Here is a 14,328-nt window from a genome sequence, read left to right as displayed (position 1 = left end):
AAAGGCCAATTCAACATGAAACATGCAAAGAGCCGCTTCTAGTGAGCTGCCCAGTGCTGCGGCATGTGACTTCCCCTCTGAACACGCCACCCGGGCACATCGCGCTGGACACACTGAACGCTATCTGAGATAGCCAGACTCAGATTCAAAACTACGACGTGTTGGGAAATGCGGGTGTTTTTACTGACTATACAATGCTTGCTCCCCTTAATGAAACATAACCGCCTAATCACGGAAAACAAATACTGACAATAATTTAGTAGCATGTAAGTATCAAATAAGAATCTCTTGGGACTGCACTGTGCTAGGCTGCTTGACCTTAAGATTAGTAAATGCTGTTTGAGTTCAATAAAAAACTGGTAGACAGGCGGCCGGGCAGTGGTGTCATACACCCTTGATCTCAGCACTAGAGAGGCTGAGGCAGAGAAATCTCTGAGCCTCAGGCCAGCCTGGTCTATAGAGCAAGTTCCAGAATGGCCAGGGCTACACAGAAAATACCCGTGTAACAAAACCAAAACCAAACGAAAAAATATTTAAGATATTCTTGAATTAGAATTTTTCTTTTCTTTCAATAAAATACTTCGAAATTGTCCCCTGGCCCCCATATTGGTGTTGTACTATCACACAAATGACTTTTGTATACTTCAGAGCAGGCAGAAACCAATGTTTTAATGTTTAGTCTGTGTGTTCGTACATGCATCTGAGCACGTGTTCATATACCATGTGTCTGCTCTGCTAGGAGCAGGTCACAAGTACCAAACCTCTTGAAATTAGAGTTACGGGTCATTGTGAACGTTAATGTGGGTGCTAGGAACTGAACCCAGGCCCTCCACAAGAGAAGCAAGTGCTCTGAGTTGCTGACCCATCTCTCCAGTCATAATGGGATTCTTTGCCCAAGTTAGAAATGTCTGAGGGAATCAGTTATTGCCACCCTAAATGAGAAGGAACTCCACCATGTCTCCCACCTCTGACGTTTCCCCTGTGAAGTCTTTAATGCTTGTGTGTCACATCCACATAGAAACGCTGCGTTTACCTGTCCATGGTCATAGGCAGGACTGTCCTATTAAATTCCCATGTTATGACCGCAGGGGGCGTTGATGAAATCTTGCATGAAAATCTAGCAACTCCCCCTTCAGGGACTTCAGTAGACACTGGATGGACCTCGAACGCAGAGATGGCTAGGACACAATTGGACAAATTTAGAACAAGCACAGAGAAGCACATTCAGAAATAACATTATGCGTCACCGCGTACCAGGTCTGAGCGCCCGCCCATACCAATCGAACTCCGGGAGTACAAAGATGATTTAATGAATAATTTGAAAAAAAGGGAAAGGGCACAAACTGGGGCTGGGAGTCTGTTTTTCCTAGAACTTAAAACTCTGAACATAGTCCCAGGAAACTATTAGAGAGAAGACGTAAAAAAAATAACTGAAAGAAAAATAATTATCCAAAACAGTATGTGACTGTACACTCAACAGTACAAACCCAATTCTACTGGACATCAGAAGGAAGGGAAACCAAAGGCAAACTAGGGCGGAGAGATGGCTCAGAAGGTAAGAGCAAGGACTGCTCTTCAGAGGACCTGAGTTCGATTCCCGGAACCCACACTCAGCAGCTCACAATTGCTTGTAACTCTAGCTTTAGCACACATGCATATCACACATACACACACAAACATGCACACACACGCAATTAAAACTAAAATATTTTTTCAATTATAATAAAGACAAACTATCCAGATCAAAACTACCTCTGTGGATTGGCTTTTGAAAACCCCATTGTCCTCTTGCTCTCTTGCTCTTACCTTCTTCCACCTTTGTTCCTTCTCTCCCCATTCCCTTCCCGCCTCTCCACAGGCTCCTGGCCGGACTCCTCCTCCTCCTCCTCCTTCTCTCTCTCTCTCTGCCTTTCTCTGCCCCTACTACCCTTTTAACTCCCCTCCCCATGCCCTGAATAAACTCTGTTCTATACTAAAAAAGAAAAAAGAAAACCCCCTTGGATTCCAAAGTGGAGAATATACAATTTGAGGCAAGAGAGGCAACATAACAGGAGCACGGAGGAAAAGAACAGAGGCCTGTGTTCACAGGATGTGCAGAAACAGGGAGAACGTTCTAGATATTTCAGATAAAACCAGCAATGCCTCAGGAGGAATCAAAAAGAAGAGTCTCACAAGTCCAGTGGCATTTAAAGAGGAATGGAGAACCAGAATACTGAATGCTCAGGGGAAAGGCGGGATAACAGGGTGGGTGAGGACCAAGAGGCAGAGAAACACAAAGGCTGTTTTTAGCTCATGCATTTCCAAAGCAGAGATAAATCTTGACGTGTTAATGTTGCTAGAGCCAGTTCTTCCTGCCTATACCACGCAGGCCTCCTCAGAGCCACCCCAGTGTCTACAGTTCTGCGTGTTGAAGGAATCCAGACATCAGGAGCGAAGTGACCCTCCCCTCAGCTAAGCACACAAAGACAAAACACAAAGACAGGACCCTGAGGATGGACTAACTCCCTTCCCGAGACTCCAGTTCAAAATGCCTTCACAGTTAATCCACAGAGACAGAAATTAGAAAGAAAATATGAAGAAGCAGGGGTTAGACTCCCTTAGATTGGAAAGGACAAAAGGGCAGAAGGCCACCAAATTCTGCCTTGGGCTCAACTGTATATTTCTGTAGACAGCTTACTGATCCTCAGAGGGCTACTGCAGTCAAAATATCATCAGACGGATTTACTTTCAAGACTCTGAGTGAGGTTAAGTTATTCTTCATTCGTGTCAGTAACAAATACTTTTATTCCTGTGGAAAAGCAGCATGCAGTAGATCCTCAGCATAAAAACCATTTTCAAAATGACCATCATCTGCCTTCTTAGTTTTCTTTCTCTGGAGTGAATAGAGTTTTCTGAGATCTACGAAAGGGAAGTACTACAGAGACCCAGCCAATCCAGCACACTACACATGGCCTCGCTAAGCAAAGTAAAGAGATCTATACAACTATAACACAAGACTAAGGCTGGAAAGATGGCTCAGTGCTAAGAGCACTAGCTGCTCTTGCAAATGACCTGGGTCGAGCCATAAGTGCCCATACAAAGTGGCTCACAACTGTCTCTAACTCCAAATTAAGAAGACCTTATGCCCTCTTCAGGTCTTTTTAGGTACTGCATGCACACAAAGCACAAACACATGTGGGCAAACACACATAAACATAGAAATAAAAATAAAAGTTTTGGAAAACAAAACTAATAATGATATTCCTTTCATGCATTTCTATATTTAGAAAATAATTATATTAATGTTTTATTTACATTAATAAGTAATGGAACAATGTTTTCATATTTAAGAAAATGAAGGATGGGGCTGGAGAGATGGCTCAGAGGTTAAGGGCTAATAATTAAATCAGCCAGTTTATTTATTAATAGGAATTAGCAATAGATTTACATGGTGTGCATGATACAACATGCCTTTAATCCCAGCACCCAGGAGGCAGAAGTAGGTGAGTTTTTGTGAGTTCAAAGCCAGTCTATCTACACAGTGGTTTCCAGGCCCAGAGCTACAAATCTGTCTCAAACCAAAGCAAACCAAATCAAACCAACCAAACAAGCAAACAAAAAGATATGTGAGTGACGTTAAAGTTTTGGGGTCCTCAAAAAGTTTGAAAAGTATGAAGAGTAACACTAAAAGGTCTAGAACTACTGTCCAAGAACATCAGATTCTAAATACCAATACATATCTTCCTTTAAAAAAACAACTCATAGGGCTGGAGAGATGGTTCAGTAGTTAAGAGCACCGACTGCTCTTCCAGAGGTCCTGAGTTCAAATCCCAGCAACCACATGGTGGCTCACAACCATCTGTAATGGGATCCGATGCCCTCTTCTGGTGTGTCAGAAGACAGTTACAGTGTACTCATATACAAAATAAATAAATAAATCTTTAAAAAAAAAACAACTAATTGTTGGGGGAGGCAGTAATGGGGGGGAGGGATGGGAGGGAACACCCATATAGAAGGGAGGGGGAGAGGCTAGGGGATGTTGGCCCGGAAACCAGGAAAGGTAATAACAATCGAAATGTAAATAAGAAATACCCAAGTTGGGTTGGGGATTTAGCTCAGTGGTAGAGCACTTGCCTAGCAAGCTCAAGGCCCTGGGTTCAGTCCCCAGCTCCGAAAAAAAGAAAAGAAAAGAAAAAAAAGAAATACCCAAGTTAATGAAGATAGAGGAAAAAAACTCATTTTATTTATTCTGTGTGTATTGGGGTGGGGGCTGGGGGAACACAGGTGCCACAGCATGAACATGATGATTACAGGGAAAGTAGTGGGAGCTGGTTTTTTCCTTCCACCATGTAGGTCCTGAGATCAAACTCAGGACCTCAGGCCTGGCAGCAAGCGCCTTTACTAACCACTGAACCATCTTGCCGGCCCCAGCTTTTCCTTTCGATGGTTACTTTCTAGGACACATGCCTACAATTCATGAATTCTAGATTGACCTGGAGACCAGCACTGCAATTCACCTACTGAAGACCTAGGAACTGGGGCTGGGAGGCAGCTGGTCAAATGTCTGCTGTGCAAGCTTCAGGTGATTCCTGGAAAGCACACAGAAAGCTGGGTCTAGCCGTCTGGGACAGGAAGATGTCTGTAGCAAGGGATGAGAGTACCAGCAAGCACCTCTCTCTGGTTCTTGACTGCAGATGCAGGGTGACCAGCTGCCTCACACTCCCGCTGCCCTGATTCCTGACGTCACAGACTGCCCACGACTGCGAGTCAATTCTTTCTTCTTTGAGTTCTGTTTGTCAGGCATTTCATCACAGCAATGAGAAAAGTAACTACTAATCCCCTTACAAACATGCTCCATAAGCCTCTTTACACGTATGTCTCACACCTGAAGCAGTGTTTAGCTCACATTGGCTTTCATGTGTTAAGGGCTTCCACAGCTCAACCTGCTCTCCAAAGCTACACACAGATCACGTACGCACAGAAACCGACTCCGATTTAAATGCTGTCAGAAAGCATCATCAGACTCGGTGGTTAAAAGCACAGCACACCACACAGAATCTTAGTTCATTTCCCAGCATCCATATCAGGTGGCTCCTAACTGCCAACATCTCAGACCTCTGAGGCACCCCACACTTGCACACCTTAAAAAATAAATACTGTCTTTCATCCCAGTGCTGGAGAGGCAGAGGCAGGCAGATCTCTGTGAGCTCAAGGCTAGCCTGGTCTACATAATGAGTTCCAGGCCAGCCAGGGCTACATAGTGAGACCCTGTCTCAAAGCAAAAAGGAAATGCATTTTGGTTAGTTTAATTACTGTACAGATGAAATGTATATATCATTGGGGCAGCATAAGGAAAGATGAAATTGTTAATGCTAAATGTGTGTGTGTGAGTGTGTGTGTGTATGTGTGTATGTTTAAGCGTTCTTGATTGGGTACAGTCAACAGGCTAGTTGGTGGAGGTGTGAAAAGCAATTTGGCATCAATTACTTCAAAAGCAAGCTCTAATTAAGCAGTCACTTTTAAAATGTACAAAGCCATATGTAACAACATCTCTGGGCACTGAACCCAGGGTCTCATGTACGCTAAGAAAGAATGCCCCACTTAGGACCCAGTCTATAAAGCTTTGCACACACGAGCACACACACACACACACACACACACACACACACACACACACACACAGAGTATCTCTGCTCTTAAAGATATTCTGCAAGATTATAACTCGAAGGAGCCAACTTCCATGAATCATACATTAACATCAACCCTACTGTTCACATGATTGCATGACTCATCTATCCGTGTCAAGCCATGTGGATCAGTTCTGAATTACTCAATGACAGGCTAGATCCACTGACTCCTAACTGGAAAATATTTTAAATCGTATCCATTTCAGCAAACTTTTAGACTAAAGTGATCTTTCCTAAGTTTACCCATTCATTCAACAAACATTTATCCGGTGTCTGGTGCACTCCAGGTGGCGATCATCCAGCAAAGGACAAGGCTAACCTACAAGGGCTGCGTTCAGGAATCTGTCTGAGAGCAGAAAGAGGGATTGACTAAATTGCTGTGCAAGCAGGCAGCTCAAACTGCCAAAACTGCTGGGGGAGGTAAAGAACAGAATGTCACAACACAAGAGCCTTTTATGACACAAGAGCGGGACATACGTTTTGTTGCTAGGTTCTGTGCTATGGGTGGGAATAGTCTAGTTTCTTTAATTCTTGTAGCTGTGTCATCCTAATACTCAACTTGGCAAGAGGTGGGATCCAAAGCCTGGTGGTTAGCAAGACTGTATGTGAACTCTCTCGTAAGCCGGAGTTACTCCAGGTTTTTAGGGAAGGTGAGAACTGGGGATTCTACATCTCCGAGAAGCACTGCTCAGAACAGGCCGAAACACACTGGCTTCCTAACTGGCCAAGACTGTGTGCCAAATCCCTGAGATTCTGACCAGAGAGATAGCTTTAAAGCCTCTGCTCGGAGCTGATGATGCAGCTCAGTGGTAAGGTACCTACCCAGCATGCACAAGGCTTCCAAACCCCATCCCCATGGCAAAACTAAACAAACAAAACGTTGTGTTTACTGGCATTTACTGAGGTCATTATCTCATCTTTACAGAGGAAAGTATGCAAATTTAATTACTTTAGTTTAAAGTTTATTTAATAAGCCGTATATCTTTACAAAAACTAGTCAAGGCTTGGGATACACACACTCCAGACTGCGGAGGGAGGATTGCAAGCTTGAGGCTAGCCTGGTTCTATTTGATTATTCTTTTTCTCCTTTTTCTTCTGTGTTTGATGCACACATGTGTACGCACATATTTTTTCATGTGTGTGGACACATATAAACACGCATGCACCTGCAGGTCAGAGGCGGACATCTGGAATCGTCCTCACTCTCCCATCTCAGATGCTGAATGAAGCAGGGACTATCCACCAAAACCCGAGCTTCAGGATTGGGCTCTCCCTAGCCACTTGGAGGGATATTCCTCCTCCAGAGGCTGGAATTCCAGGCAGGTTGCTGCCCTAACCCGGCAGAGATTTGAGCTTCTGGGGACATGAATTCTGGTCCTCGTGCCTGTACGACAAGCACTTTTACCACTGAGCTGGCTCAGTGAGCCATCTCAGGCCCTGCTTTTTTTTTTTTTTTTTAATGGTATTTTAAAGCTGAGTAAGTGAATAAGCCCTTCACTGTGTGCTGCGACCTTCTAAGACTTGATGGTGGGACCTTTTTGTTGTCCACATTTTCTGTTCTTTATTTACGTGACAAATTTAAATATCCTCACACAAATCTCAGCTTGCTTTCTGATGTGGACTTTGTTTCAATGAGAACGGTAGGCCTTTACAAGCCTACAGCATCCCCGTGAAACCTGACCTCCCTTCACGGTCTAGCTAAACAAGCCAAGAGCTGCACAAGGAGCCCTTAAAGTAGTGTTGTTAAGAGGCCGGAGCTCTATAAAACAGCCTGGACACAAGGTCCCCCAAAACATGCGCCATTCTCAAAAACAACCTTGCAAACACAATAAATGTAAGTGCCTATTTGATTTGTGACTTCCTCTTCATCTGCCCACTTAATCATTTTCTATGATTTACAGCCAGGGCTGTAAAGGTTGCTCAGATGAAACCGGTCCCCAAAGTTTTACTGGATCAGAAAGCAACATATAAGTAAGTGAATTGTACTTTTGAAATCATGTACAACCAATTAAGTGGATGTGCCAACATTAGCTTGCATATTAAGTCAGAAGGACATTCCTGCATCCTTAAAAACTAGGCATGGTGGCATAATCCTTTAATCTCAGCACTTATAGGAAGAGGCAGGTGGTTTCTTTGTGAATTTGAGGCCAGCCAAAAATATAAAGACAAAGTCTAGAAGAAGAAGAAGAAGAAGAAGAAGAAGAAGAAGAAGAAGAAGAAGAAGAAGAAGAAGAAGAAGAAGAAGAAGAAGAAAAGAAGAAAGAAGAAGAAGAAGAAGAAGAACAACAACAACAACAACAACAGGAGGAGGAGGAGGGAGAGGAGGAGGGGGAAGAGGAGGAAGGGAGGAGGAGGGGGAGAGGGAAGAGGGAGAGGGAGAGGAGGGGGAAGAAGAGGAGGGGGAGGAAGAAGAGGGGGAGGGAGAGGAGGAGGAGGAAGCATCAGCAGCAAAAGCAGCCAGGATAAATAAATACTTAATATATAGTGCTTTTTTTAAATTAAAAATTATAGATAAATAATTTGTAATTATTTTTTAAATAGTTCATTTGGTAACTTATAACAACTTTATAGGCTCTTCTCAGTATAAGAAAAAATGTTACTTTTAAAAGCTGCTGATGAAATGTGCATATACAGTGCTCTACACTAACATCAGTTGGGATGTTGATGCATGGTCTGGCACTGCAGGCCAGCACTGAGCTCCAGGTCCCAGCACTGCAGGCCAGCACTGAGCTCCAGGCCCAGCACTGCAGGTCAGCACTAAGCTCCAGGCCCAGCACTGCAGGTCAGCACTGAGTTTCAGGTCCCAGCACCACAGGCCAGCACTGAGCTCCAGGTCCTAGCACTGCAGGTCAACACTGAGTGACAGGTCCCAGCACCACAGGCCAGCACTGAGCTCCAGGTCCTAGCACTGCAGGTCAACACTGAGTGACAGGTCCTAGCACTGCAGGTCAGCACTGAGCTCCAGGTCCTAGCACTGCAGGTCAACACTGAGTGACAGGTCCTAGCACTGCAGGTCAGCACTGAGCTCCAGGTCCTAGCACTGCAGGTCAACACTGAGTGACAGGTCCTAGCACTGCAGGTCAGCACTGAGCTCCAGGTCCTAGCACTGCAGGTCAACACTGAGTGACAGGTCCTAGCACTGCAGGTCAGCACTGAGCTCCAGGTCCTAGCACTGCAGGTCAACACTGAGTGCCAGGTCCTAGCACTGCAGGTCAGCACTGAGCTCAGGTCCTAGCACTGCAGGTCAACACTGAGTGACAGGTCCTAGCACTGCAGGTCAGCACTGAGCTCCAGGTCCTAGCACTGCAGGTCAACACTGAGTGCCAGGTCCTAGCACTGCAGGTCAGCACTGAGCTCCAGGTCCTAGCACTGCAGGTCAACACTGAGTGACAGGTCCTAGCACTGCAGGTCAACACTGAGTGACAGGTCCTAGCACCGCAGGTCAACACTGAACTCCAGGCCCCAGCACTGCAGGCCAGCACTGAGCTCCAGGTCCCAGCACTGCAGGCCAGCACTGAGCTCCAGGTCCAGCACTGCAAGTCACTACTGAACACCAGGTCCAGAGTGGGGAAGGACTACACCAATCACCACTATTCCACTCGCCCCAGCCCCAGCGGAATCCCAGATGGGAGGGGAACACAGGTAGCAGCCACTTTCCAGTGCTTCTAGCCCCCACCATCTTTAAGCCTCCAATCAGTAGCTTTGGGGAATCTGTCAGCAGCTTCTCAGATTTCTAACTCTGACTCTAACCCCACAACTTCAGAGATTTGCTATTGGATTTTATACCTATTAACTCGGTTTATTTTTGTCCAGTGTTTCAAATCAACAGTGCAGGCTTCACTAACCAAACAGTAAAAACTGGGCCTCATCAGATCTCACTTCCGGCAAACCCTTGTACTCAGAGCCTGCCTGTCCGTTGGAGACATCTGGGAATTGTCTAATCACAGCATGAAGAGATCAGCAGGTATAAACCACCCAAGGAATAAGTTTCAAAGTTCTTATAGCTTTAAGACTGGGCAAGATGGGGAAGGAGAGGTTGCTCAGTGGTTAAGAGCATGTGCGGTTCTTGTAGAGGAGCGGAGTTTTGTTCCAAGCACACAGGTAGGACAGCTCATAACTCCTGTAACTCCAGCTCCAGGAGATCTTACAGGAATGGCTTGTAGTCTCCACAGAAACCAACATTCGAGGGCACATAACCACACACACACAAGACATACACACACACACACAGACACACACCACACGCACACACAGACATGCACACACAGACACACACACACACACGCACACACAGACACAGACACACACACACACACAATGTAATTAATTTCTTTTTTTTTTTTAAAAAAAGAATGCTTTAACTTTCTTAATTTAGGTCCTGGTCTCTTACCAAGATTATATATACACTTTTCTAATCCAGAGAATGTGTCTTCCTGTCTGTCTGTCGCCAGGAATAAGCATGCATCTAACAGGCATTTAACAGGCTTCCTGGATTAATTTACTGCACCAACTCTTTCAAAGTCAGGGAAGTGTCCCTCTTTTCCCTGAGAACATACAGCTTGGACACATCTTAGTGCACAGACCGAGCAAATCACTCCATTCTAGAAAATCAGTTCTTAAGGGGTTATAATGTGGTATCAAGGAATACATTATTTAGTTCACAGAGATTGCTATTCCAGATACAGTTATTGTATCCATAAAAAAATAAATAAATAAAACAAAACCGAAAAACAAAACTCAAGCTGGAGACAGCTCTCTGGGTAACAGTGCTTGCCACTGAGCCCAATGACCTGCATGGCTCTCTGAACCCCCACAGTAGGAAAGACTCTATTCCCTCCCCCAAGCTGTCTTCCGACCTCCACACGTATACCAGGGCACTCACATGTTCTCCCAACAGACAAACTAAATGTTAAGAATATTAAAAGGGACTTTTAACCCTCAACATATTCTAAACGATACATAAGGAACGGAGGCGGGCGGGCTCTCTGAGGCCTCTACTGGCATGTTCCCTGCCTTCCCACCTTCTGGCATGCTTCCAATGCATACTCCACAAAAGAACAAGTGTCATTGTTCCAACATCTGTCTCCTAAATATGCAAAGAGCCTAAGAACAAGGCTAAGGCAGTGATCCCAATGGGCCCAGAAGTCGGAGTGCTTTAAATACAACTGTCCACCGCCCAAAGTCCGCTTGAAGGAGCCAGCTCACAATTCACACCCACAGCTGATGGACGCTCACCGGGCGTGAGGAGAGAGGACCTACAGTCACTGCACCTTTCACTGCAAGTGCTTTCCGAACCATGATTCCGTATGCGTAAGTCCTAGCACAGGCAGAGAGGCAGAGAAACGTGGGGATCTGTACATAAACTCACGCACAACATAATGTGCTGGGACAGCAGACGGGACACCGAAGAGGAAGGGTGGAGGCTGTGACATGGTTGCCAGTCTAAAGGACTTTGGACTGACACAGAGCGGTGGACTTTCTCAGGGGACCAGCTGAGAGGCTCACTGGGCGCCGCTCCTCCCTGCTGGACTGATAAATTCTGGGGGAGGGGCACCACTGTCTTCAGTTGTGAGCCCAGGAGGCTCTAAGGAGAACTCCAAACCCATTGAACTCAGTGGGACCCAGAACAAAACAAAATGACACGGATGTGGGAAGACTTCTGGGGGAGGGTTGACAAGGGTAGAGGGGAGACAGGAGAGGGTGAGGGTGACAGGAACCAAATAAATTTAAAATACATATATTTATATATTTATAAATATACAGATACATATATAAATTTATGTACAATTAAATTTACATGTATAAATATATATCCATCAAAGAACAAATTGAATAGGAGTTATAAAATAATGTATAGTATACATAAAAAAGTAGGGGCAGGGACACTGAAGATGAAGCACTTGCTTTGTAAGTGCTAGACCTAAGCTAAGACTCTCCAGCATCCACATGAAAAGGCCAGGCATGGCTACCTGCCCAGACCTGTAACCCTAATGTGGGAGGCGAAGGCAGAAGATTCTAGAGGCCTGTGGGGCAGCCAGTCTAAACAAAATAGCCAGTGTTAGGTTCAGTGTGAGTCTATCTCAAAAAATTAGGGGGAGATTGACAAAGATGATATCTGATGTCTAGCTATGCACACTCTGGCATCCACATACATGCACACAAATGCACACACACACATGCACACATGAACACACATATGCACAAACACAGTTGCACACATGAACACACATATGCACAAACACAGTTGCACACATGAACACACATATGCACAAACACACTTGCGTGCACGCGCACACACACACACACACACACACACAGTTCCCTAGGAGTCTGCATTCCATTGCTAAATACTTACTCAAAGAAAAGGGAAGCTTGCATTGACACAAAAACTTGTACAAGAAAATTCTGAGAAAATCTATTCATGAGCATCGCAAACTTGAGATCCTTCAAGTAGAAGGGTGACCAACCCCTCAGCAGTAAAAAGGTTAAACTACTGATTCGCTCCACAGCACAGTCCGACGGCAATGTATTAGGCTGGGTAAAGAATCAAGAGCCCGAGAGTCATGTCACATGTCCTAGAGTGGGGCTGCTGGTGTCATGGTAGGAGAGTGCGGCAATTACAGGCAGATGGAGAGAAAGCTTTGGTTGTGAAGTCCTGAGGCTGGCTTAGAATGGTTGCACGGTGCTATACATATGTCAGAATTTGTGGACCGGTGAGCTGCTGAGCTGCCTGACATGTGTGCATGAGAACCTGGGAATCTCAAAGGGTTCAGATTCCCAGTACACACAAAGCTGGCATAGCAGGTCTGTGCTAGTGATCCCAGTGCTTCGGGAGTAGGGCGCAGCGTGATCCCCGCTATCGTGATCCCTGGCTACTCAGCCTTGACAAGTCAGGGATCTCAGTGAGACCCTGTCTCAAAAAAAAAAGATGGAGTGAAGGAAGGAGACACCTACATTAACCTATAACACACACACACACACACACACACATAAACACATACATATACACACACATAAACACATACATATATACACACACACTCACACACACACATACACTCTCACATACACACACACACACACACACACTCACATAAACACATACATATACACACACACACTCACACACACATACACTCTCACACATACATACTCTCACATACACACACACTCTCACATACACACACACAGACACACACTCACATACACACACATACACTCACACACACACACTTTCACATACATACACACACATACTCACATACACACATACACATACACGCACACACTCTCACATACACTCTCACATACACACACATTCTCACACACACACACTCTCACACACACACACACACACACATATACACTCTCACACACACACTTTCACACACATACACACACACACACACACACACACACACACACACTCACACACACACACACACACACACACACACATACACACACACACACTCACATACACACACATACACACTCTCACACACACTTTCACATACATACACACACACACACACCCATATACACACACACGCACACACTCTCACATATACACTCCACACACACACACACCCACACTCACACACACACACACACACACACACACACACTCACACACTTTCACATACATACACACACACACTCACATACACATATACACATACACGCACACACTCTCACATATACTCTCACATACACACACATTCACACACTCACACACACACACACACTCTCACATACACACACATACACATATACACTCTCACACACACACTTTCACATACATACACACACATACACACATACACATACATACACACTCTCACATACACTCTCACACACACACACATACACACACACACCACATATGAGCATGTACTTACACTACTTATGCCAAAAGCCCAAGTTTTACAGTTTTGAAACTAAATTTCAAGTAGGTTCTTCCTTCTCATGAAACAGAATTTAAATTGTTTGAACTTTAGGGTTTTTGAGATGGTTTGTATGTGTATGAGTGTTTGCCAGGAAATACATCTGATACATTTGCAGTAACCACAGAGGCCAGAAGACCCCCTGGGACTGGAGTTAGAGACAGTTGCTAGCTGCCATGTAAGTTCTGGAAACTGAACCCAGGTCCTCTGGAAGAGCAGCCAACGCTCTTAGCCACTGCACCCTCTCTACGGCTTCTTGATACAGATATTTCTAATGTGCATTGGTGTTTTGCTTGAATGTATGTTGCTGTAAAGGTGTTGGATCCTCTGGAACTGCAGCTACAGACAGTTATGAGCTGCCATGTGGGAACTGGGAATCTAACCAGGGTCCTCTGGAAGGGCAGCCAGCTCCTAACCACTGAGCCATATCTTCAGCCTCTTGACTCATATTTTTAAGGACTAAAAGTTATGTAGTAAGCAAGTAACAACATACAGATTTTATTTTCTTTTTATTTGTGGGTCTCTCACTATGTAGCCCTGGTTGGCCTGGAATTTGTTCTGTAGACCAGGCTGGTCTTGAACTCAGAGATTCACTTATATCTTCCTCCTAAATTCTAAGATTAAAGGTATGTATTAACAATACCCAGCACATGATTGGCCCAGCAGATTTTAAAAGCTGACTCCTGGGCCAGCAAGATAATTCCATGGGTGGAGGT

General features: G+C 44.9%; 1 protein-coding gene across 2 annotated transcripts in view; it reads right to left on the bottom strand.

Moving 5' to 3' along the window:
* The window catches only part of Prtg (protogenin), a 102,024-nt gene that overhangs the window by 60,502 nt on the left and 27,194 nt on the right, over nt 1–14,328 (bottom strand). For both annotated transcript variants that reach the window (XM_032909808.1, XM_032909809.1), the window contains exon 3: nt 1,034–1,178. In XM_032909808.1, the coding sequence (XP_032765699.1) occupies nt 1,034–1,178 (145 nt within the window). The remainder of the gene's footprint in view (nt 1–1,033; nt 1,179–14,328) is intronic.

The sequence above is a fragment of the Rattus rattus genome, chromosome 8 (genome assembly GCF_011064425.1).
Source record: "Rattus rattus isolate New Zealand chromosome 8, Rrattus_CSIRO_v1, whole genome shotgun sequence".
NCBI classification, from domain to species: Eukaryota; Metazoa; Chordata; class Mammalia; order Rodentia; family Muridae; genus Rattus; species Rattus rattus.
This window is presented reverse-complemented; position numbering and strand designations above follow the sequence as displayed.